Source organism: Lagopus muta, chromosome 2, assembly GCF_023343835.1.
Source record: "Lagopus muta isolate bLagMut1 chromosome 2, bLagMut1 primary, whole genome shotgun sequence".
Lineage (NCBI taxonomy): Eukaryota > Metazoa > Chordata > Aves > Galliformes > Phasianidae > Lagopus > Lagopus muta.
Genome location: NC_064434.1, coordinates 20078118 through 20105445, shown reverse-complemented (window position 1 = coordinate 20105445; position 27328 = coordinate 20078118). Strand labels below are relative to the sequence as shown.

At 38.9% G+C, this 27328-nt stretch overlaps 1 protein-coding gene across 7 annotated transcripts in view; it reads right to left on the bottom strand.

The window, feature by feature from the left end:
• Positions 1 to 27328, bottom strand: part of ARHGEF10 (Rho guanine nucleotide exchange factor 10) — a 111514-nt gene that overhangs the window by 65769 nt on the left and 18417 nt on the right. For 5 of the 7 annotated variants that reach the window (XM_048936868.1, XM_048936864.1, XM_048936872.1 and 2 more), the window contains exons 3-12: positions 18187 to 18357; positions 15545 to 15841; positions 14196 to 14262; positions 13178 to 13257; positions 11849 to 11905; positions 10295 to 10458; positions 6904 to 7020; positions 5623 to 5737; positions 3716 to 3828; positions 46 to 123 (exon numbers count right to left, since the gene is read on the bottom strand). In XM_048936868.1, the coding sequence (XP_048792825.1) occupies positions 46 to 123; positions 3716 to 3828; positions 5623 to 5737; positions 6904 to 7020; positions 10295 to 10458; positions 11849 to 11905; positions 13178 to 13257; positions 14196 to 14262; positions 15545 to 15841; positions 18187 to 18357 (1259 nt within the window). The remainder of the gene's footprint in view (positions 1 to 45; positions 124 to 3715; positions 3829 to 5622; positions 5738 to 6903; positions 7021 to 10294; positions 10459 to 11848; positions 11906 to 13177; positions 13258 to 14195; positions 14263 to 15544; positions 15842 to 18186; positions 18358 to 27328) is intronic. The other 2 variants (XM_048936869.1, XM_048936870.1) reach the window with 2 other exon arrangements.

Sequence of the window (27328 nt, the reverse complement as noted above, 5' to 3'; positions counted from 1 at the left end):
AATTTTCATATCTCAAATCATAAAATGCCAAAGTTAACAACGTACCTCCAAGATTCTTTTCAGAGCATCCACATAATTCTTTTCACTATCAACTACAGAGCCCAAAATATATCTTCTCACAACCTGTTGAGGAAAAACAGCTTTCTCAGGTAAACATATTCATTGTAACAAGGAATATTCATGATCAAATTTTCACATTAATAACAAGCAAAAAAACACAAAGCAATTCTGGCACTGCCATAAAATAAACTACTTCTAGTTTACTCTACTTCTTCAAGAGTCATTAAATTTATCATTACTCTAAAATTATTATTAGGACAATAACAGTTACTGCAAGCCAATGTAGTCTTTGTTTACTGTTCAAATTCCAAACTTTAGTTCTAATACAATTTAATTGTAGATATATTAATTTAGATACAGATAATAACAGCTACAGAAGATATTGGCTATTTCAATAAATAACAACAATAAAACAAGTTAATGGTGTTCAAAATCAGTCTTCAAGCAGAAATCCTTCTTTCTACTTGCTTCTATTTTTTTTTTTTTTTTTTTTTTTAATATTATATAACCTTTATAGGACTGATTTGTGGGACAAATAAGCAAAAATTAATCGCTCTTTTAAGGCAAGGCCAAAGGAAAGTAAAGTGAAGTATCTAAGTCAGGATTTGGGCTCAAGGGGTAGAAGGTGGCAATATTACCATGCTGTCATGGTTTTACGATTTTTCTTATAGGTATCCCATATCACAACATCATGTAGAGCACTGGGAGTTCAAGAGTTAAATGCTCCAGTTCTGTGGACTGCCAATTTTCTGGGTACCTGGTTCTCAGAAGAGAAGAACAACTACATACCCCAAAGGATTTTGCATTTCCATTTTCCATTCAGAAGGAAAGATAAAACTGCCCACAAGCCATGAGACTGCTCTTTTTTGCTGCTCGTCTTGGCTGTGCTTGCTCCCTAGCCATCTTGACTTCAGCTTTACAGTAAGGCCTTTGGTTTGGGACACGCTCTCTCTCATCTATTTGGTTTATTAGCTTCAATCCTAATTAACTTGTATTTCTGTTATCATAATTAGTAAGCTAACTTTCCTTCTCAGATCGTTGCCACTGTTTTTTTTTTCCCCCTATTTATTATTCATTTCCCTCTTTGTCCCCCCCCTCCCCCTCCCCCCCCCCCCCCCCCCCCACTTCCCAGCTTTTCGGGCCAGTGTGCCTGTGGGCCTGCTGTCCTGTCCTCATCATGAACACAGGCAGATCTAGAGACAAGTGAAAACCTTATCTATATTCATACCAACTGGCACAATGAGATGAGTTTCAGGAAATACTATCGCATTTTATGTTTACATTTTATGTTTACAGACTGTAGGCTACTCATCAGATATCCTCCTCCACTCCCCCAGTTGAAATGCATACTGCATACATGGAAGGATGGAGAAATTGATCTGATTCAAAAGTAAAACTTTTAACTGATATGCATTATATTTATTATTTTTAAGGATTTGTTTTCACCTAAAAGAACTTTCTAATCCAACTCATCCCGAGGCTTTCAAAAGTGGTGTTCTGTTTGAGGGAGAAAGCAATATGAGGGCAGAAATACAACATTTCCCACAAGCACAAGACAAGGCAAAATTGCTTCTTTTCCTATTCTAAACTAGCATAAGTTACCATGAAACTCAAATCTCAGATTTGCTTCTCTTCTCTGTGGCCTCCTGCTTTATTCTCTGCAGCTGCCTTTAATTCTCCACATTTGTATTTCATATTATTAAGTTATATGCAGGTCATGTAAGGATTTGCTTTCAAGCGCTGGCATTTCAAAAGAAGATTTTAAAATTATGCTAGACCTTGCTTAAAGATAAATATAGTAAAATTCATTGTGTCTAATTTGTATTTAGACTGGATTTAACGGTTTCTTATTGGGTGTAACATATTGGCTGCACCAGTAGGAGATAGTATCTCCACTTTTTGTCGCACTTCATTCTTCTGGAAAGAATCAATATGTTTGCAAAATATGTTTTTCAGGCTCTACAATACACAAATTAAATATTTTAAAGTGCCTACAAGCACTTAATCATAATTTTCATAGCTTACAAGAGGCCTACATGCAAGCATTAGCACTTCTGCTAGTTAAAGTATCATATAGACATAAACAGTGAACAACAAGATTTCATGTCAGTCTTAAAATGATGCAAAAGCTAACATGATAGTCACAGAAAGCAGAATGTAGAAGTCCAACAGGAGACTGATTTAAACAAAAGCTATCCTGCCACCTACTGTTTAAAGAAAGCACATTCATAAAGTCAGCTTATTCATCACAGAGTAATTCAGGTTGCAAGGGGCTTCTGGAGTTCATCCAGCACAACTGGGACATCAAGGGCTGCCACGTAGTCTGCTGTCCTCCAGACTGTGTCACACACAGGGTTATGCTGTCCCTAAACCAGGAGTCCTGTTTGAATCTGCTGAAACACCTGGATTTTCTGTCAGACTAGCTCTTCAGCTCAAAGTCAGCCTGAATGGCAGCCTTACTTCCCAGCATATTACCTGCAGCTTATCCCACTTCAGTGCTGTCTGCAAACATGCTGAGAGGTGCCTTGCAGCTGGTATCCAGATTGTTAATGACATTAAACAGCAGTGGCTCTGCATCAGCTCCTAAAGGACACTACTAACACTGGCCACCTACTGGACTTTGTACCACTGATGAGTGTGATGCCTAATTTTTTCCAAGGCACTGATGATAAAGGCCTTCCCTTCAGTACCACTACATACATGTCACCTAGTTTTAAGGACATGCATAATTCCAACTGGCCACAGCACCAGCATCCCTTAGCTGCATCCTCTTCCACTGCAGGTAATAATTCACAGGACCTGTCTGTAGGGTTGGAGGCTCTCAAAGTCTGAGGACAATCCTTAATCAGTAAAAGCTGAGGCAAAAGTGGCACTGACTTTCTCAGTCTTCTCAGTGTCCTTTGTCAGACCTTATTTTTCTTAACTTTCTTTTTTCTTACATGTGCATCTATATATATCTATATAGGTATACATACATACATATATATATATCTGCTTGATATAGATATATACCTATAGAGATACAGAGATAAGGAACCTTTCTTTTCTTCCGTCACACTTTACTAGCTTCAGCTGAGCTCTGGCTTTCCTAACTCCATCCCTGCTCAGTTGGGCTGCTCCTCCTGGATAAACAACCAAGAATAGTAGTTTATTCCAAACTAAGAGCTCTCTCTCTCTTTTCTGAAGGGGATATATTTATTTAAAATTTGCCAAGTTTTAACATTTCATTTAAACATTTATTTTAACATTTTATAAAACTTGACAAGTAGAGAAAAAAAAAAGCCCACACAACTCTTTTCAACCTCTCCTTAATTTGTTTTCAAGAAATACCATTAGATTTGCTGCACACTTTCTGAAGGTACTGACCAACTCAGGACTTCACACCACAAAACACTAAAAGCTCACATCCAGCTATTATTACTTACCATAACAACACAGTAACATGAACTCACAGGATTTATTTTCAGTCAAAAATTCAAACTGATGCTGATAGTTTCCAGCATTAATATAGACCGTGAGGGGGTGACACTTCTCTAGACTCAACTTCATTTTTTTTTAAATCACAAGAAAACTTTAGACTTCAGAGAGTATGCAGAATGTTCTCTATATTTAAAACAGAAATCTTGGAGCTCCAGAAATTCCAAAAGCCTGCTACCTGCTGTTGTGATAATCCTTCAGGCATAGGGGTCATAATTGCTTCTGTATGCACACAGTCCACATCAATAAATAAATTTAGCTCCTCTTCTTCCAGGCATGATGATCTGTGATCTAAAAATAATTGAATAACCAAGACATCAACTTTTAGAATGTATAAATTAAAAAAAAAAAAAAAAGGAACTAGACAAAGATTCAACTGTCCAAGAACAGTATTTACAGAGTGGACTTAATTACTATGCAAATGGAATTTCTCAGCATTTCTATAGCATCGGTGAAGCACGCTAACACAGAGCAACTTACAAAAGACAGTTCAATGTCCTAAAACTGCACAGAAGCAGATAATCTATGCATCTACTGCTTGACCTTTCTTCCCTCTTCACAGATACAAGCACAGGGCTGTCCAGTGTGACAACTAGGACTAAAGCTGTAGGGTCAAGGGCCTGTAGTTTTGAAATAAATTATTTTTGGAAAGAAATTAAACATGTTCATAATGTAATTCAGTGCAAGAAATTCCATATAGCTGTTCATAAACTGAATTAAAATCAGTAGCCAAACGTATCAAAATGGCACTTGCAAGAAGAAAGGATTCCACATTGCTCCCTACGTATTTCTCAGAGCCACTAATTTTACGCAAGAAGCATAACAGAAGTGTGGAGGTAGGTGGCAGCACACAGCCAGTCAAACAGCCAGACACCAACAGAGGAGAAAGAAGGGACTGTGAGAGAAACTGCAGCTGATAACAAAAAGGGCATTAAGGGAAGCAGTTCTGTTGGCTACTGGAACTTATGAGCTTAATCAACAAATTTATCACACGCTCCCTGTTGATTTGGTAAGTGGCCTAAAGTATTAAACCATCCACAGATATCCTACATCTGCTACCTAACCTCATGATAAATAAAGCAGAAAGCTGGGTCCATTGTAACATTGCTGTGCTGATGAAGGTCATTTCCTCCTTGCAACAGAAAGAAGGTGAGAATACGTTTTTTACCACTACAACTGCAATCTACTTTCTTTCCTATGGTTGTGAATCCCCTAAATTTAGCCCATGACAGGAATGTGATATGTGCACTAGCCCTTACAGATACATACAACACAGCTTTAAGTTAGCTTACTCGCTAAAAACCATCTTACGCCAATCTTGTGGCTTTGCCTTCTTAAAACTATAGTTCTAAAAGCTCTGAAGTTACAACCACTTAATGAGCTGAGCAGAAACCTAAGCAGAAGAACAGGCTGCCACTCAGTTTTACCATGGAGAAGAAAGAAGTTTCAGTTTTCTTACTACTCCCTGTCCCATGAAAAAAAGAACTGTGGACTGTGGTCTCTGTGGGTCATATCAGAGGACTGATGCTTGTTTGAATTTAGAACTCCTGTTTTGACAGCTCCTCCCATACTTTTTTTTTTTTAAACTAAAATCACTAAAGTGTGATAAAGCTTCCACTATCAGGCAGAGTTATTCAAGGGATGGAAGTAGACAAACTGAATACCCTAATCAAATTTCTATAATCCCCATATACCAATTTCTAGCTAGCATCTATTACACTCATATTTTTTTAAGTGGACTCTTCTGCCTTGCTTTCAGATTCAGAGGTCACTGCACCCTAAATCCAAAACTACTCAAGATGCAGTGACTGTACAGTGATCTGAACTGAAAGCTAAACTATTATTAGCTGACATAGAACTGATTTGACATTCTGATCTAGTAAGTGGTGTTCCTGCCAATGGCAGGGGGTTGGAACTAGGTGATCTCTAAGGTCCTTTCAACCCAAATCATTCTATGATTCTATAATTCTGTGCATCCAGTACTTGGTTCCTAGTACAAATAAAAATCCTACTCAGCTACTCACACCCTTTCTCAGAAATAACTAGAAGAAACAACATCAACAGAGTAAAATAACAGGCACATACCTTGAGAAATAAAAGACTTAGTTCTAATGAAAGAACGACCCTTCTTCACAGCTGCTTTTGTCTTTTCAAGTCCATCTTTGGTACCTTCTCTAGCAGCTCTCATGAGCTTTTGCATCTGTAAGATAAAGAATACAGTCTACATGTTCAGTGAATAATGGGAATCCGCTTCTGCATACCATGCAGAGTACTTTTAACATCTTTTTAAAAATACTGTCAAGTGGGGGCTATAAATATAGCCCAAAGTCAAATAAATATACTGGAAGTACACACAGCCATCAAACCGCAGATGTGAACATCCGTACTTCTTCCTAATAAAATCAAACCTGAACAAAGGGTCTTACTTTATGACAACCTTGCATGTATGTTCAAAATGGTTTAAGAACCCTTCTGCTTCAAAACATCTGACATCACAATAAACTCAATAGCTCAGCATTCTATTATATAACAAATAAATACTAAGAAAGGTCATACATGGCAAGGCTTCTCATTCATCTGCCACTAGCTCTACCAGAATATTTCCAACTTAAAGATTCAATTTTGTATTGACTACATTCTTAAATAACCACTGTGTCTTGCAGAAAATGTTAAAAACAATAATTTCATTAATTGAAGAAATCAGTATACTGGTTTAATTAAGTAGAATTTTATAATACACTTCGACAACATGGAAGTTCCTTGGAGGAAAAAAAAAAATAAAAATAAGAGATGTTTCACTAGGAAACTAAACTGGTTTGTACTCTTCCTTTCCCAGTGGCCACCAAACCACCACAGCCAGAACTGTGCTGACATCATCAGCTACATTAGAATACAAATAAAGCTGTCTTGCTGCAATCAGGCAGGTTTTTTTCTGTCTGAGATATAGTTTTTAGCATTAAAAAACTCCATAAAAATAGCCTTTGTATGCTCATTCCATTCAGAAATGGATAGCAGCAACATTCTTAGTCCTACAATTTTTATGCAACACAGACAAAAAGTCAGGGTCAGACGTGCCCTGTGGAGCTCACTGGGGTTGTACTCCTAGCTCAGACTCTGGGGTAAAGGCAGGACAATGTCCTATCTGATCCTATCTGATCTGCTGAAATTGCTACAATTGATAAATAAGCATGAGAAAAAGTTACTGACAAAATATTTTCAAGACAAACTGCTGCTTCATTTAGAACTCATTTTAAACAAACTATTGTCCATTTTTTTCAAGCTATTATTAAAAGAAAAAGACAACACGGCCTGCATTGGAAAAGCAATAATTTAAACATAGCTAATTACAGAAATTAACTACGCTACCTTCAGCTCATGTTTTTGCTTTAGTTGCTGAATCTCTACTGCTCCCACAGTGTTTGCCATCAAATCTTTCATCTTTTTCTCATAATGCTCCTTTAAACGCGTAAGGTCATGAGAAAGCTACAGTACACAAAAAGACACAATCTTTTCAAACAGCCCATAGTGCAAACTTCATGCTAAAGTACTCAAGCATATCATGCATGTTGTCCAGTCTGCCTACTGAAACACAGACAACTGAAGGAGAGAATATTCACACAGGGAAGCTCCAGCCCGGCGAATGGACCGTTACCCCTGCAGTTCACTGGACTTGCCGAAAGTCAGCCAGGTACTTTTGCACTATGCTGGCAACTATGTAAAGAGAGAGATAAAGTCACTTAGTCTAAGCTAACTGCATATCAATTGTATTATGTACATTTCTTACAAACCATTTGGAAACACATCAGTTTTAACACGAGCATCATTCAGCGGAGTGCAAAGCCTACCCAGTGCATTTCTGACTCTCCTTCAAAATGGTGAATCAGATGAGTTCTCAAAGGTTGATGAAGCTGCAGAAGTTGCTGACACCTGAGAAGACAGAGATCTACAATACTAATGAGTTGGGAAAGGAGAATCTAATAGGGGAGGACACAGAGACTTGTTCCCAGTGTGTGGGAACTGGGAAGCATGCGTCTTTCCTCTGCTTATCACAGCCTCATTGCATGACCACATAACCACCTCATGCACAAATATATTCATTTGCAAGGTAAGTTATCATGGAGAAATGCCCTGGAGTACTAATTAATCACCGCTAAACATTTTGAGGAAGCCAAATGAAAGCAGCCAACATTTCAATAGGGAAAAAAATAGACATTTGGTGTGTCTTATAATAGAAAAGAAGCCCAATGGAAAAACCCTCTGCTTGATGCCAACAGAGTTATTTGGCAAATGATCAAAGCATCAGGAAAGAGAAGGCTTACTGAGCTGAAAACAAAGGGGCAGGTCCCACACTGAGCTCTACTAGGATGGGTTAGGATGCAATTACCTCCAACATGATGATTCTGGTATTACAGCAGTATAATTAAGAACAGCATCTGGTTCACAGCCTAAAAATATTTGATAGTATAAACACTCTCAGTTCTTCAAAATAAAATTTAAAAATTAATTTCAAAAGCAGTAATTAAAAAGTGACTTTGAGGGAAGTCATATTACCACTTACAATTAAAATCATGCCTCCAACCTTCCCATACTTTTCAACCTACTGAAAAAATAGTAAGTTAAGTCCCTTACAGGCTCTGAAAGACTATAAAGGAAACATGCTGGGAAAATACTGTTAACATCCATCATAAGACCTGAGGAGAAGCAAGAGTTAGTCAAAGGATTGGACACAGGGAATAGGTAAAAAGGGGAGCTGCTTCTGCCTATGCTGAAATGCCGATGCAGGAGCTTGTTTGTTTTATCTTAAAAATCCTAAAATTTTGGTCTTTCCTCATCCTGCTCCAAACCCCCTCTCTAGTTTCCCAACTTCTCCAGCTCCCAGTGACCCAATTCAGGGGCAGCAGTCTCTCCGACTTCTCCATCCACCAGCTAACATACTCTAAACTCCTCACCTCTATCCTCAGAAGAACAAACAAGCAGCCACATCAAGACTTACATGCTGAAGTGCAAAGTACTTTCCAGTCTCTTCCAAAGATACTCAACAACCAAATTCAGTTTTCTTCAGGTTAGTTGAAAAACTTCCTCCCCAGAAAGAAACTGCTGTAACAGCTTAAACTTGTTCTAGTCAGGTCAAAAAAAACCAACAAAACAACAAACCAATAACAACAACAAAACCACAACATCAGCACCCAACTTACAAAGTGCTGATTTGAGTGGGGTCAAGTTTTCCAGCTAATTGCTCACTCCCTGATTTCCAAAGCACAGGCAGCAAGGATGGAGGTCAAGGGAAAGCAGATAACGGGTACTGGAGGGAAACAAAGAAATGAGGCTTTTGTTTTCATTAAGGTAAGAAGCCTGTAAAATTCAAAATAAAGGCGCCATAGAAGAGCAAGTGCTTCAGTATTCCCATCTTGAATATGTGCTCTCTAAAGTTCTCACACATTTTCTGTCTGAAAGTGCACGTGTACAGGGACTGTATTTCCTGGAATAAAGGTGCGATAAATGTGGTAGCAAGAGTAGTATTTAAAACAGGATAAAAAGAATCTAGGGCCAGAGAAGCAGAAAGCAGCTAAAGCAAGCACACCCAGCTTAATGAAAAAATATGTAGAATGTACAAATATGGTCCTCAGTTTTTGGTATTTCCCCTTCCTGCCGCTGCATTACTGCTACAAATTTCTGAGTGCTGGAGCACTTCGCTCACTGACTGTACTCAGTTACAAAGCAGCTCATAGGCATCTATTACTGGTTAGCAACCTCAGAGAAACTCCAAGTTTTCTGTAGGATCTCCAAGCACCAAAACCTCCTCCTCTTATAGAAGCTGTGCTCTGGCCAGGCTCTGCACTGCACCTGGGTGCGGGCATTCTGCCTGCACTCAGAGCAGGGAATTGACTGCTTCCCCAGATCACATGCAGGAGTTTTGTTTTTTTTCCCCCCCATAGTAAAGGCATAACAGTAAAAAGAGAGGAAACGATGTACAGAGAGCATGGGAGTGCAAATTTCCTCTTGAAATGCAGCCAAAAAGATGCAGGAAGGGTACATTCCCATGTGGCTTCCTGGCACAGAGCACATGGGCACAGATGTCACCCATACAGCATTTTAACCACCACCGCCTTTATTCTGTCCACAATAAGACCACAATTCTGTCCACAATTTTGTGGTCGCACAAAAAAAAAGATTTTTTAAATTTCTTTAAATTCAGTCACCATCAAATGACCAAAGTGATACAGATCTAAGGCAAACAGGTACGGAACACGTGACAATTTTGTGACTTTTGGGTGCCTGAAGGATTCCAAAACTTCAAGCTTACCCCAGCTGTTCTTCACATTTTCTATACTAATTTACCACATACACTAACCCAGAAGCTGCAAAAAATAAAGGAAATGAGGAACATGTGTTGAGGGACATGGTTTAGTGGGAGCTATTGGGAATAGGTGAAGAGTTGGACTGGATGATCTTTTAGGTCTTTTCCAACCTTGGTGATTCTATGATTCTATGAACTGCCCACATGGAAAAATGACTCAATTTTTAATTCCACTTTTAATTAGTTTGAGGTTTTCTCTTTTAAGGAGCTCCTGTTTAATACTTGTATCTTCTCCCTGCTGCATTTTGTTGTAGACTGCTGCTCCCACAGATTTACATCTCCTTTATAAAGATGATGGCATTTGAAGCTGGACGGAGGAGACGGGAAATACAGGAGAGAAAGACAAGTGCTGAAAATCAGAATAACCTCAATGACTTAACAGCACTGCAGGATACATACATGCCTCTTGTGGTTGCCTCGCAAAAAGGAGCTGGGAATTCCATTTTTACACTCAGAATCACTTTGTTCTTCGTAGCTTTCAAACTCACTTGAACTCCATCCATACTCCAGCGAGCTGTTTCCACCATCATCACCATTTTCAACATCATCATAAATCATTTCCTCTGCAAGAATTAAAACCAAAATAAAAGAAAGCTACACTGAAATACCTGTTTGTCTAAACAACAAAAACCTTGTTCAGGATGTACCATAAAGAGCAGTGCAGACTTTCATATGCACACTTTTGCATAATATTAATCCAATTCAATATTAAAAACAGCCAAAGCAAGTGTGTCTGTTGAAATAGTACCAGAACACACAGCCAGTGTTCTTGTTACACACCACAGTACCATTGGAAACATGCCCTACTCAAACAATATTTCTATGTCCAAATCCCACAACATATTAGAAAGAATTCACAGCTACTACTCAAACTACAATTATATCCTGGCTGAGAAACCACAGTGCAAAGACATCCCTGCCTAGTCCACTAAGGGACTTCCCACTAATAAAAGCATTACCTATAAATGCAACATAATAAATTCAAATTATAAATGAAACAAATTTTAATAATACATTTTGTAAAACATCTTGCCTAGATAGCACTAAGGACAAGAAATGAAAATGTTAAGGTTTTAAACATGTACTCTACACAAGAAACTGTTTTGCTGAATCGTTAACATGGTTATAATCAATTTTAGTAACAAATGAATAGCTATGAAAAGCAGATGCCAAATTCCTAAACAAGCAGATTCATTCAAACATAATTTGTTAGTGACAAACAAGCCTTTAGTATAGTCTTCACAATGAAGAAAAACAACACAACAAACCTCAGCAAAAGTTTGTTTTAAGAAGCTTCTTTATCCCTAACTCCAGCTTTCCCAATAAAGGAAAAATCTCGGCTCCACCAACTACTTTAAGATCTTTACTACTCCTTTCAAATACAGTAAGGAGCTAGAACACTGCAAAGCTGAAAGAAATCCTTTCTGTAGACTCACAGTCAAGCTGGTAAACACCTGTCCCACATCTCTCCTGATATTCAGTAAGCTGAATACAGTTTTCCATCAAACAGCAATCTTTATGTGAAAGGAAACTTCCAAGAATAAAGAAATTCCCTGTACAACTGTGATAATGCTGCATTATTATATATCAATAGACTATTTAAAACACTCTTTCCCTACCCACTCTGCCTTGTTTAGGTTACCACAGCTACAACACCCAACACTGCCATCCTCTAACATAAAATTACAGTCACTCAGGAATTTTGAGGTGTATCTATAAAATAAAACAGAATTCCCTGCCTGGACATAGAGGAGTACGAGACATGCTGAGATAGATGTCAAAAGTCAGCTTTAATTTTCAACACTGTAAGATCTACTGATGATTGTTAGGGCTAATCCTGCTTACATAGAACTTAGTTAATGCATCTGTTCAGTATACATGCACATAGGTTGCATTACATTGATTTTAACTTAAAATAACATCTATACAGTCCATATCACAAAGCCTTCAAACCTGGTTCAGAGTCCGAATTTTCTCTTGGCACGTCATCGTAAATTACTTCATCTGGGTCTGAAAGCAAATCAAAACAAGCAAGAAGGAATGAGAAAACCCTTAAAATCCAAGTGGGACCACGAAAGAATTTTGGCTGTACTGGTAGATTCTGAAAGATTGTCCAGAGGAGTTGTGGACTGTCACTCCCTGGAGTTTGATGATGTGATGGAAGGTGCTCCTGCCCATAGCAGGAGGGTTGTAACCAGATGATTCTTTAAAGGTCCCTTCCAATACAAGACATTACATAATTCTATAATACAGAGGAGATGCAATTCATTTTTCCTCAGCATTTCACTAGTACATCTAATAACGGTTACTCAAATAACGCAATAATACATAGGAACTGTAATTACATGGTATGTGTGACATTTCAAGTGCTTTTATCTGCATTGTTTATTATGACCTTCAGTAGCCTGAAAACAGAAATCTGCTTCCACAGCTAGCTCTCTCCTTTTCATTTCATATCATAGTACTTATAAAGTGCTGCTCAACGCCTTACCAGTTAGCTGTAAGAAGCTGCAACTGACATTTTCAGAAAAAGAATCAAAACTGTAAGTGACATAATGATTAACTTAGAAAGTCAAGAGGTAGGACAGAGGGTTGGAGATTCAGGATCTTTGGGGTCCTTTCCAACCCCGGCCATTCTATGACTTCGTGACAGAAATGCAAATTCTTCAACTGTTTCAAGTGATATTAAGATGAACCTCCAGCCCAGTGGGATCCCTCACATTGTTGTATCTGAGAACAGTCAGGATAACCCATCAGCAAGCAAACCATATTGTCTATGTTCTGCTTTTAGATAGATGCATTTGGACTTGATGATCTTGCGGTTGGACTTCCTGATCTTTAAGGTCTTTTCCAACCTGAGCAATTCTATGATTCTATTAACAAATTATGCCTATTCCTTCCCTTCCATCATCTCTAAGAACTTGTTTGTCAGTTACTGTAGGAGTGCAAGTTCATACTCAGTCACAGAGAACACCATGAACTTAAGCAAATTTCCACCATATACATGAGAGCCAAATGTCCTTTAGACAGTGATTAATTATTCTGTAGACTCCAAAAGAATGGAAAAGTGAATGTTAACTTTAACTTTGTTTTATAACACATAATTTTATTACACTACTGGATATTTTAACTGGGTACAGTTGGACTCCAGAATACTCCTGAAAAAAAATACAAGTGAACATGGACACTCCTGTAACATACAATGTACATTACATATACTGTTTATCACAACTTAAAACTGACCTTCTTCTACAGCTGTATTCTGAGCTCACTGATACTTACTTTCCATCCACGCTGTATTTGCAGGATCTGCAACCCACTTGGCCAGAGCATCATCTTCTCTCTTGTCCTGGTTATCTTCACTTGAGGGGAGGAAAAAAAAAAAAAAAAGGCATAAAATAAAAGCACTAAAATCTACACAACAATACATTTAAACATCCACAAAAACAAGTCAATAAATAAAAACATCTCACTGTTTTCCAGCTCTCACTCTGAGGCTGATGATTCCTTAAAAACCCTGCTTCAGCATGTATGTAATCCATTGAATAGTCTGACGACTTTAGTCAATACATTGAAAACACTTCCAACCTCAAGAAATATTTATTTCTAGATTATTTTTTTTTACCAGAACACAAAACTCTCTCTTTGAAAATGTTTTCACTATAAATAAAAATAAAGACATTCAAGGCTACAGCAACAGGTGCACAGCCTCTTACTGGTCTGGGGGAGGCTATTTTCCTTCTCTAGCTGCCACAGGTGGGGCTCAATCTGCAGTAACCCATCCAGGTTTAGCTCCCCAAAATCACTCTTCTAGAGAGACGTGCAGAAATTGGAGTTTAGCCAAGGGCTACTGAGATTGTTAGGGACATGGTAGGCATACAGCTTACAAGCAAAAGGTTGAATACAGGGAACTTATTTAGACTGATAAGAGTGATCCAATAACAGCTATAACTAACTGAAAGAGAGCTACAGAAGTGATGGAATTCCATCAGCCACAGCTGGTCTGACTGCACATTGGCAGTGGTCCTGCTGCAGCTGATGACTCTATAAAAATTGTTTTTTTTTTCCCTTCAAAATGTCATGGACAGTTATATACACTAGACCTTAATCTGTGCAGATTTTGGTACACAAGCAAAGTTAAGGAGTCAAAATAATAACAAAACTTGAAAGCTCCAGACATGGAAAATGAAAAACAAAGTTTTTGATTTATTGAATCCAAGGTTTCTCAGGAATTAAAGTTTTATAGATCGTTAAAACATATTGAGTTTAGATCATTAAAACATATTGAGTTGTCAATCACCTATTTTGGGGCTCCTCTGAGTTGAAAGAATTACAATGACATTCTTCAGTTGCTGATTGCATACCTGCTAAATAGAAAAAAACACATACAATCATCAAAATGTTTAGAATAAAATGTTAGTCTGGTTCAAATGGCATAAATTAAAGAAACTGTTGTTTGTTTGTTTGTTTTTTTAATATTGCTAATGAATAATCTATGCAGCATTTTTATTCTTGATCATAGCTAAAAAAAGTTGTGCTTCTTCATATCTATTTTCTATCATGCCTATTTTCACAACTCAGATAATTCACAGGGACATTTTGTTGTAAGAGTTATCAGACAAAATTACAGTGCCTGACACATTTAATTCTTCTCTCTCAAACATATATTCCTCAACAGGCAATATCAACCACAAACATAAGAATATATTTGCATAAATTCTCTGATATGCCTAATATGCAAAAAAGTGTCATAGCACACAGAATTACAGTAGGATTGCAACCTAGCTAAAGAAAAATATATTTGAAATTAAAAAAAAATTAACAGGATATGGAAAGCTTTCTGTTCCTCCTGCTTTCTTAGCATTAAGCTGTCAACTTTGCCAATTCTGTTTACAAAATAGGGGGACTGTTCCTGTTTCTGTAATAATCCATAGTTATTTCCTCTTCTGTCTCAGTATCGTATTAAAGGACAAGCAGAGTTCACCAAATCATCAAGAAAAAAAACTCACAGCAAATCTAAATCCACAAGGTCTAGAAAAACAAATAAAAAGAAGTGGATACAGAAAAGGTAAAAGAGACAGGAATTCTGATAGAACCTAGTTCAAGTATTCTACGGGTTTGAGGAGAAATCATTTGGCTTGAATACATAATCATGACTCTGGAAATTATTCTGTGACATTAGAAGGGAATTAGCATTCATCATTTTTAATGGTAAGAGAAGACAGGAGTCCTGACTTGTGCTTCATGCTGCAATATTGTGCCAGCAAAAACAAAGGCCAAATATCACAGATGTAAAATGTTGGGATATAACTGACTTAGTGTTTACACATTTTTTCCTTATGCATCTTAGCTTAGCTATCTCGATCCTAATGAGGAAAGCAGAGTTTTATTAGAATATTTTTTCTTTTTTTTTTTTCTTTCTGTTGTTACTCACAATTTGTGTGTGTTTTTCAAATAAGCTGACACTTATTGACTAAGTCCAGCTAAAACTTACCTCCTACTCCATGATGAAATTATTCTTCTATTTTGATGCAAAATCTCCTAGACATCAAGTCTGAATGCTACATAAGCATTTACAAAACAACACAACTATCTCACATTAAACAAGAATCCCCCCTTCAAAGAAAGTAAGTTGCAAAAACACCTTACCTTCCTCATCTACAGAAACACTACGTATTATGACAGGACTGGAGTATGCTGGCAGTATCAGAGGTAAATTGGATGGCACTGCATAGCCACAGGGCACAGGGACAGAATATCCACTGGACGTGTTTGGACTGGAAGGTTCATCCTGAGGACTTGGATCTGGTGAGGAGGATGGATCCTTTTCTTGCATTGGGGAAATATTTATGACTGAGTAGGGATTTACTTTCCTTGGAGTATCTTCTGCAATAGGTTCTGATGCTTGTAGCTTCTCACTTTTTTCTAAGCTATCAGTTCCTTTAGCTGAAAAATTAAACAAAGTTTTATTTTTTGTGCCTGTCCAAGATGCTTGTATTGGTATTTAAAATATCCCAAACATTTATATGACTTTATATACAACTTATAATCTGTGACTCAAAATTTCCACATTGTGGTGCTCTCCTCCCCATTTTACAGATGAGGAATGCAACAGCAGCAAAACAACTATGTCACAAGGATGGAAAAACTACACTATGGAAAAACAATAACTTGATCCTAAATACTAGATAAGGAGATTTCTGACAGGTTATCAGGATACCTTCTTGCTTCCCATAAAAACATACCTGCAAACAGCCTTAAGACCTGAAATCTGAAGTCAGTTTCTAGTGGAATTTGTATCCTATATATACAAATATAATAAACATTTTAGAAATAGCCATGAGCAAAAAAATGCTCACTGGAAGGACACTCTACAGGGAGCTGAAAATGCACTGCTAAGAAAAAGGAAAAGAAAATGACTTTCCAAGTTTTCCTCCTTGAAAATAAACTCTCTTCTTTCTGGTATCTTTAGAGAACTAAAATGCAGTGTAACTAAAGGCCATTTTGAAGCAAACTACAGAACTGGATCCCAAGTGATCAGAAGTTTTTGAGCTGGAAGCGTGACCTTGCAAGTGAGCAACAGTTTGTCAGTGAAAGGCTGTATTTAAATTCCAGGTTGTCAAACTGCACGGTCAACTGATCAGTTATTTACCTCTCATTGCCATGACCACAGTGTTGACAAAAGAAAACTGGATCAAAGTCAGCAAAATCAGCTGTTGTCAATTTGAACAGAATACAGTAATTTCCAGAACATACCTCAGGATTGAAAACATCTGCAAGTGTTGTAAAAAAAAAAAAAGTTTTAATCTTCAATAAAATAAGACCTCTGTTATGAACAAAATTCTGACACTCTGACTCCATTTTTTAAAGCGTGTCAGCTTAGGATCAGCAACCAGAAAGCTTAGCTGTGAAAGCAGCTCATCTGGATTCATCCGCACTTATTACAGTTGCAAAGGCAAAGTTTTATTGTAGCATGGCAGTATGACTGAGACCAGTACACTGCTTTTTACTGAACATGGATGGGAAAACTCATGGGAACTGCACTTGTTCATTGTTTGCCTTATCAACTCACCAGAAGTATAGCTAGCACAAATAATCAAAACACATGCACAGCTGTTCCACAGATCTCTCTTCATATCATAGAATTGTATCACAGGTTGGATTGGAAAGAACTGTAAAAATCATCTTGTTCCAACTCCACTGTCATGGGCAGCCACTAAATCAGGCAGCCCATCCAAACTGGTCTTGGGCACCTCCAGGAATGGTGCATCCACAGCTTTTATGGGCAACCTGTTCTAGTGCCTCACCACCCTCTGAGTAAACATTTAACCTAAATCTCTCCCCTTTTAGCTTAAAACCATTCCCCCTTGTCTTATCACTATCTGCCTGCATAAAAAGTCAGTCTCCCTCCTGCTCACAAAAGCTTCCCTCAAGTACTGGGTAGCCACAGTGAAATCTCTCCAAAGCCTTCTCTTCTCCAAGCTAAACAAGCCCAGCTCCCACAACCTTTCTTCACAAGAGAGCCCTTTGGTCATCTTTGTGCCCCACCTCTGGACCCACTACAACAGTTCGCCATCATTCTTGTACTGGGGGCCCCAGGCCTGGACTCCAGGCAGGTCCTCACACAGGCAGAGTAAAGAAACAATTACTTCCCTTGCCCTGCTGGTCACCTCCCTTTTGATGCAGTCAAGGATACTATTGGTGTTGCAGGCTGCAAAAGACCTGCTGGCTTGTGTCCAGCTTTTCATCCAACAAAATTCCCAAGTCCTTCTCCACAGGGCTGCTCCCAGTGAGTTCTTCTTCCAGTCTGTAGACATAACCTGGGTCTGCACTGATCCAGGTGCAACACACTGCCCTTGGCCTTGCTGAATTTCACTAGGTTCACATGGGCCCACTTCTCAACCCTCTCCAGGACCCTCTGGATGGCATCCCTTCTACAGTGTCAGCTGCACCACCCTTCTTGGTGTCATCTGAAAACTTGCTGAGGGTACACTCAATCTCATTGTCTACATCACTGATAAAGAGGCTGAAGAGCTCCAGTTCCAAGATGGACCCCTGGTGGACATCACTCATCAGCCTCCACCTGGGAGCTGTTTACAACAACCCTCTGGCAGTGACCACCCAACTCTTTACCCACCACCACCTTTAAACTCAATTCAGAGATAAGGATGCAGTATAGGACCACATCAAAGGCCTTGCACAAGTCCAGGTAGATTTTTTACCTGTTTTTTTAGTTCTATGATCAATCTCGACTCAGCCTAACAGAGGAAGAACCCATCAGGCTGACTCACCTGTGACATTAGCCTCTTGGTGCTCTGTGTTACTTCCAGGATCAGGAGGAGGTGGCACGAAGGCTTGTCTGTCTGCTTCCGGTATCTCATCCCCACTGTCAAAGTCAAACTGTTCTCCCTCATCCTCCTCTTCATCATTTGTACCCACAGCTTTGGGTTCATGCTCTAGAACTGTGCAAAAAGACAGTCTTTAATTTAAACTGTTTTTACTCTTATTAATGACTTCACATGACCAGCAGGTGCTGTATGCTATGAATGGAACTCAGACAGCAATGCCTTAGAATGTTGAGTCACTGGAACAAAACAAAGTTCTTGACATACTGATAACCTCATTGCTTTTCAACAAATCCTCTAGTATAAACAATAAAATTACTAAGAAAGCAATAGAAAATATACACAGTTGTACAGGGACATCTGGACACCAAGTCATTTTTCCTTTCCATTTCAAACTTCTAAAGCAGAATGCTAGCGTCCCCAATTTTCTTCTTGCACATCATTGAAGAATACAGAATGTTGTTCCTACCCCACTGTGGGACAACACATTACATAAGGCTGTTGGTTTAAACCTGTTAACCCCATTACCACTCATTTCAGTCATCAAAGTGCATTTTGCTGAAAGAAGGGTTGACATTTCAGCTTTCACCTTTGAAAATGGTAATGGCTGAAACCATTACCATCCTAATATGGCTAGGACAAGGGAGTGTTGGAAGTATTTTTGTCTTTTCTTAGGAATATCCGGCAGGACAGACTTGCCACTCCATCCAAGTGTAGAGAGTGGGAAGAAAAGCTGAATAATAGCTTGGTGCTATTGTTCCTATCTGCATGAGCATGGAGAAACCATGAGGATTTGAAAACTTGTCTTGCATTATCTACTGCTATTTTTAATGTGTGTTTGTATCGCAGGAAACCTGCATACACCCAAAACTCATGCTGAAGATCCTGTGCAGCTGCAAGGAGAGACGATAAAACTTCCCAGGCCTCTCTGTGTTCCAACATAAGGGCCTCATCCCCTGCCTAGACCTGCCATAGCTGCTTTTCTATCACTTGGAGGGAAAACTCTTTATCGGAAATCTCCATTCAGAAACATCATCTGTGGAAAATCTTTGGCTCAGCTGACCTTTCCACCAAGCTCCTCCTCAAAACCACTCTTATACAGGAGTTCAGCCCTGTATCAAAAATGTTATAACACATAACTACAGAATAAAAATAAATATTTAACTGCAAAAATACACAAATACTTTATAAACATATAAATAAAGTTTGTAGGTTTCTCTCCCTCCTTCAGGTAACACACTATTAAAAAAGTCTTGTGAAGGTGCTTGGATCTCCTGAATCAGGATGATATTATCAGCTCTTCTACCATCCAGGACTCGTTTTATATCTTTACAATAAAACCCACGCAATCTGCAACTCTAGACTGCTTAGATTGTCATGGTAATCAGCATTCTTGCCAAGGCTTCTGTTTCTTCAGGCAGGCTGAGCCAGCATATTTTATCACAGCAACAAATAACAAGATCTTTCATGCAGTCTCTCTGTAGGACAGAAAGTGAACTAATTGCAAAAATATTAAGGAACAAGAAAGGGGTTATCCTGCATTTATTGTCACAGTTTATGGCTGAGGCAGCAGGACACTTAATTTAATTATGATGCTTTTTAAAATTCTTTTGTAACAAGTCAGCCTTCAGATTAAGGCTTTTCATATTTGCCTTTGTCCATTAACATATTTTTTTCTGAGATGAAAAAATTCTACAGATCTCTTCCAAGTGACCCAAAACAACCGCAGAACTCCTCCTGATTCAGCATCCACCCAACTTGACTTTGTGCTGCTTGCTGCTCAACAGTCAGAGGAAAAATGAAGGGAAGAGGTTTTGTTGCTGTTGTCTTGGTTTCAGTATATCTCTACAATTCAAACTTACTAAGATAGGGGTTTCCAAGCAGAATGTTTTGGCTTTTTTCTTTTTAATGACCAACATTTGAAGTATTGGTTAGTCATCCAGACTAGACAGATAAGTAAGCAGATGCAAGAAAATAACAGAATACCACAACTTTTAGCTGCATACACTGCCACCTGCCACTCCTCTTGCTGAACTACAGAAGTGACAATCAGCAGCAAGCACTACAAGCACATAAGAGAGCTCTTCTTTATTTTGTATACTGGGAAGAGGAAGATAGGGTTACTGGAATTAGTTGAATGTTCTCTGATCATTTGTACAGGATTTGGCCACTGTGGAAACTTGGGCGTTGCTTGAGGAGGGCTTGAGTAAGAACACTGAATCTACCTGCTCACTGGAGGTCAGTTCTAGAAATCAGCAAAATAGCATAGATTTAAGAAATATCCATATCAGACAAGCAGACATCTAGGAAGCAACATGAAGTTTTATGGCTGCCAGTTACAGTGCCTTCTGGACCCATTATTTTCCTTAGGGCATATAAAGGTAACTTAGGTATCAGATGCCTGGCAATTCTCTACTCCAGCACTTTCACACCGATGCAATTCCCCAGGCACACAATTCTAGCACAGTGTCATTTGTCAGAGAGAGACAAGAACTGCCATCAGCAAAAAAGGTAATTTGAGACACTAAAAGCAAAAGCAATGACTCAGGACCCAGGAGCAAATACTGGTCAACTAATGGGCAGCTTCCCTTCAACCTTTCTATCCATCTCCCACAAAAACCAAATAACTCATAGTTTATGTGGAAGAAAGGAAATATAACGTAAGAATCAAGTATACCTCAACTCAGATAAAAAAAACTATCAAATTACTATCAAATACTTGTTCATGAACACACTTCTTTTAAGGTTTTAAAAGTGCCTTGAGAGATTGAAAGACAACTCCTATATAATTAGGAGTGCAGTCATAGTAACACTTATCTGTATTTAAAAGGTAATAACTTACAAAGCAAAACAAACAGGCATAACAACTCGAGTGCATCTTGATGCATTCCAGATATCATCTTTAACCTTCATATAAAACTAATGATATGTTCACTTTTTCAGATTCTTATTTCTCAAGAGTCTGCTCACATACAACACACAGGCCACTCCCAAAGCTAAGTGGGCTGTAGGGCTGTTCAGTTTTTATTGCAGGTGAAGTTTTGTAACAGGACCTTGACATTTGTCTGCCCTGAGAAATGCTAGGAACAGCCTTAATTGCCCTTGTAAAAATTTTCAATTTGGCCAACTTGTAAATCTTTCAAAAGCTGCAGATGATTCATATTCAGCTGAAAGTTTTAAAGGGCGTTAACAGATCACTGGATAATCTTACAGCTTTTCAGCACAAATTAGACTCCACTCCTACAGCTAGCAAGAAACAAAATATTTTCTACCCATTCATATCTTTCAGGTGTGACTGCGATTTCTTCAGTATCAGAAAAAAAAACTGAACTCAAGTATTTTTTTGCTCTGATATTTAGTTTGTGTCTCTCTTGTCTGTGTTAGTCCACTTAGCACCCACATAGGGAGAAAGGTACAGAAGTAAGTCAGATAGTTTGTGCGTCATGTGCAGAACAGATGGACAGGGAAGGACAGAGAGAAGAAAGCTGATGTAAGGAGCGCTTATTGCATGGCTGAGGAGGACAAGTGCCTGGGAACCCCTTGGCTGGAAAGGAGGAGCCTGGAGAGCAAGGACAGGGCTGAGACCACTGAGGGAGAGAAGACTCAAGACCAGAAACACCACTGCCAACAGCTGCTTTAAAGTAATAGGCTTTAACTCCTTGATTGCGTATTTCCACAGGCTTGTATCGTCCAAGGAACTTTCACACTCGGATCTTCTGTTTTGCATTAATAAATATCCTTATGTCCTTTAGAGCATGCATGTGTAATTTTTTTCCAGGACATTCATAAGCACAGATCTCCGTATTCCTCAAGGCCTGTACAGTCACATCCAACTGCTAAGGACAAAGCCAGGCTGCAGAAACACTCATGGAACATTTTTACTCACCGGCATTTTTGACAAGACATGAACACCCAGGAGCTACCTCACCATGTGAGGACTTCAGGGGGAAGTTCTTTACTATGAGAGTGGTGAGGTGCTGAATCATGCTGCCCAGCGAGGCTGTCGATGCTCCATCACTGGAATGGGAGGGTGGTTGGACTAGATGATCTTGCAGGTCGTTTCCAACCTTGTGATTTTGTGATTCTGTGTTCAAGGTCAGGTTGGATGGGGCCCTGGGCGACCTGGTCCAGTATTAAATATGGAGGTTGACAGCCCTGCCTGTGGCAGGGGGGGTTGGAGATTCATGACCCCTGAGGTCCCTTCCAGCACCGAACCCCCAGAAAGTGAGGCGGTGCGTGGCCTCTTCCCACATCTCCTCCAGGCTCCAGCTCTTCCATCAATGTGGGCAGGAGTAGCTCTGAAGCCTGTCCTGGCTCCTGTCAGGGTGCCAGGAGTTGCAAGACAGCCTCAGTGCCTCCAAGCCACAGCCAGACCTCCAAGTGACACAGAGTCAGGCCTGACAGTGCCAATGGAAAGCCTTTCTCCACGGCAGGAACAAGTGCCTCTGCAGTGCTCCTCACACTTTTCCAGCATGCCACCAGTACCCATAAATTAACTCCTTGTACAGTCACACAGATGGAAAGTGTCTGCTTTGCTGGAAAAAAAAAAAAAGTCTAAACCAAAACAGCGTATTCAAAACCACGTGCAGGCTCTCTTCCATTTCCTTCCCTGGAAAGCAGATGAGAGCCAGAGGCTATCATTCCTCAGTCACGTGCAGTTGTGCTAAGCTGGCGTTATAGGAAACAGAGGTCCCAGGGGCATGAGCACGTTGCTAATTACTCAAAGCTCTTCAACATGTCCAAAGTATGACCACAGTGTGAGCAGTAAAGGTCTCTATGGAGAGTAATCACAAAAAAACAACAACAAACAAAATAGCACATATGCATTCAAGGAGTATTTCCAGTGATGGAAACAAAAGCAAAACCACACCAATTAACAGGCTCTTTCTCCAAATAAACAACAAATAAACATCCTCTCTCGTATGTCATAAATACACGTATTACATACTGATACAGTTGTGCAACCATGTGCAACAGACATCACTCTTCTGGACAGAAAGCAAACTCCAAACTGAAGTCAAATAAAGGATGAATCTGCCTGTTGAAGTCTAAGAAAAAGAACACAGCAAAAAGACAACAGGAAAGATTTACAAGCACCTTACACACCTTACACAAGTCTTACACACTGCTCACTGTGTTAAAAATTAAGCTTTAAGTTAGCTAACAACTCAAAGCACCATCCAACAGGCTAAAACAAAAATGTTCAGTATGAATTAGTCTGTTCAGCAATGTAAACAGCTCACCTCTGTAATCCTACAGGATGCTTTTCAATGCTGACTACATTGTATTTACAAAACCTGCTACATAAAAATCGGCATTTTGTGAGCATTACATGAACTGCTTTCACACTCAGTGCTCTGGTGACTGCTGGCACCAGTGCTGTGACCAGAAACAGCCCAGCCTGGTCCCTGGATAACTTGACCTTTTCCACTTCAAAACTGTACGTGTAGATTCTGCCACTAAAATTTCACCAGGAAACACTGTGAATGCACTGTAAGCTAAGTCCTCAAAACAAGGTGATGTGATGGCAGCTGACAGTGATACATATAGCAGAGCTCAGCTAGGGCTGCCGTGCATATGAATTGCTGAACTCATTCTGCAATATGCTGCCAAAAGGACAGTACACATATGGGAAAAAAAGAAATGAGCTTGAATAAAATGGCAATCAAACAGCAGAAGAACAAATCATTGGAAAACAAAGCATTCATCTTCGGAAGACAAAGGAAGAAGCATGTTGGCTATGCACAGGATACACATGCCATGTGAAAAAACAAAAGAAAATCAAATACAAAAATAAAGATTTTCTAGGAAAATTGTTTTTGACCACATAGCGGATGTATTTGTGGTAAAATAAGCATTTGCTAAAGAAATCTCCACAAGACAGCATAATCTGGCTTGGCCTTTATTTCTCCACTTTTTTAATCTATTACAGCTGTTTTTCCAAATGATTACTTTTTACGTTGAAGCAGTTCTTGTTTAATTACTTGAGGAATATGCATTTCTCTAATACAGTCTGTTTAATTAGCAACATGAAACTGCTGCATCATCTGATAATACCTTAGACTGAAATGACTGTTGGCTAATGAGGCAAAAAGTGTGACTTTATCATAGGGGGGCTGAAACAGGTGAACCATGAGGTCCCACTTCCACAGAAAAAACACAAAGTTCAAGTATAAAAACATGTATCATATTAAGAAGAGCTGGAACCCACCCAAAGTAAAATCTGAAATATGTTATGTCTTGGACATTAGCAAAATCCTTCCACCACAATGTGTGTTTTCTGGATGATTAGACCAGGGCTGAACAACCCTTTAACTAGCAATCTCAAAACCGAAGCAGCTTGCAATGTCTCCTAAAAGCAGAGCTTTCTGCACCTAAAAGCACTCAACTTCCTTGAAAGCCTTCACATGCTTAACCTCCTACCTTCAGTGGTAATGGCCAAGGTGTGGCCCACAAGCTGCTTGCTGCTTTGAGGAGTGATTTGTCTTTTTGGACACACTGAGACAGGCAACTCCTTCCCAAAGATAATTCCATCTAATAATGCTCTCAAAGTAGCACAGGCAACCAGTTCACATGTTTAAAATTAAACTGAGATTTAACTACTATTTGCATTTTCCAATGTATTGTGAAGAAATAATCTATAAACCTACCTTTTACAGAAGCTATCACTTGATACAAGAGAAAAATATAAGATCTAGAACAGAATGGTTATGTCCTGTAAATTAAGGAAAAATCTGGAAAATTTTGGATTTCAACTGGCTTCTCACCTACTCAGTTCTTTCTCCAGCCCACAGAACACTAAACAGATAGGCTGACACATAAGCAAAGTTTAATATACACACCAAGTCTGACAAATCCATTATCTCAGAAAAATCATGGGGAGGAAGAAGTCAACATTAATGTAAACATTAATCCTCTGTTTATAAACACCATTTCTACCTTGTTATTTTAACAATAAAGATCAGCAACATTGTCTGCCTGCATCTATGGGCAGCTTGAAGGTGGTATGAATCATCTGGCTTCGGTTTACAGGCTCAGCAGGGCAACTCCCCAGACACAAGACAGCAGGAGCCCAGCTACTCCCGAATTCTGGCTAATACAGTTCACTGAAGGGGGTATAGGTCACTTGTAAAGTCAGTCAAGTTCAAGTTGTATAATATTCCCTTTCTTAGCATTTGTTTTAATTATTGTTTTAATGTGTCTTTAGAGGTCTTTTTTTGCTCAAACAAACTGAGGTTCAGCTACAGGTCAAAAAGGTACATGCACAGAATTCAAACAAATTCAGTGTATGCAGGCTTGAGTTGGGCAACAATAATGCTTCTTTATGAGCTTACAGTCCATTAGCATCAGATCCCTTCTGCTGGTCATGGAGTGGAAAGGAAGCTCTCCTGGCCAAAAACAAGTGTCATAACCAAGACACATGCTTCAAAGCTGCAGCCAGTCCACACAGGACATCAGGAAGGGATTTCTTCCAAGCTAAAGAGACATCTTAAGCATTTAGTTGGCAAACGTTCTTCATGTAGAAAAACAAGGGGAGTCACCAAAACAGATAATTAGATGTGTAAAAATGCTCCCAGCCAAAGTTAATTTTACTTCCACTTTACTTTGCAATATAAGAGACTGCAAAGACCCTCTGGACATTTTCCCCAAACCAATTTAGTGCTCACAGGACAACACTGTGTGTCAACATCCAAATTTCCCCTTGTCTCTCCCTGTGACAGCCACGGAGTCTGGAAAAGACACCTATCAGTGTGTGCATCTCCATGGAGCACAAAGGTAATGACCTTACAGACTCTGAGGAAACCTGTACAGCTTCACAGAAGACTTCTCAGGAAGCTGCTTTCACCTAACTAAGGTCACTGAGCTAAAACCCAGACTATTTAACAACACAACAAAAGAGCCTTTCTTTGGCAAACTGAATCATCTTCTGTATTTCATGAAATTATGAAAAGGTTGCCTTTCTGGAAAGCTTATTTGAATGGGATAGGATAAAGAAATTTGTCATAGAGGGCTGTATGGCTTTTTCCCTCAAATATTTGTTAAGTATTTTTCCCTCAGATTGATTGTTCTATTCCTCTCTATGGAGAAAGTAAGCAGCACCTGATAAACGTTCCATTCGGTAAATCAGATGCTTTATCTAAGACATCATAATGCAAACAAGCTTTTACTACCTCTTACACACAAGATAAAAGAATTTCAACGATGCATTAAAAAGCTACTCTGTCTATGTAAACTCTACAAATGCAGTCAGTACAGAGGTTTTAGGCACGGTTAGTGAGTATCTACAAGGATTGGTGACATGGGAATAAACAAAAATCCCTCCGTTATTTGGCAGCAATTTATCTAGGCCACTTAGTGCAAGATGCAAGCCACAAACAGGCGAAAGAGGCAATAATAACAACAATAATCCACTACTTGTATGTTGGCTCGCTGTTTGAAAATTTTAAAAATTCATTATTTACATAAATATTCTTTGCAAGAATACTCAAAAAAATCAGTACCAACCCCTTTACATTTTATTTATCTCTTAAGGAAAAAAAATATCAGTTACCCCAGAACAAAGATTAAATTTTGGTGGCATCCCTTTGAATCTCTTTATCTCTTCAACAGTTGCTCTTTCCAATCAGTGTATCTGGGCCCTGTCCTACACATGTCTGAGCAAGTTAAGTCAAGCAGTAAAGTCACATTGCAAACTAGCTGAGAGAACAGAAAAACAGCAGCAACAACCCCTACAAATTATTATTCAGGAAAAAAAAAACAGATGTTATCAAAACATCAAAGTTAACCTCTCAGTTCTATCACAGTGAAGAACCTTCTGTCTAACAAAGTACAAAAATACAAATCTAGTACACCTAGCAAATATTTTACATTACTAAAAAACTGGAATTGCACCCCGAAGAATTACGTTTTCTTTGTAGATGCTAAAAACAGTAACAAGTTTAATCTCTTTCCACTTTTCCTCCAACTCTCAACTATGCCTGGCTCGAAGAAAAACACATAATTAAGAGTGACATGTGACACCATAACTGCATTTTCGCAATGGGAACACTCTTGTTACTCTTTGTTGCACAGCTTGTCTGAATTGTCA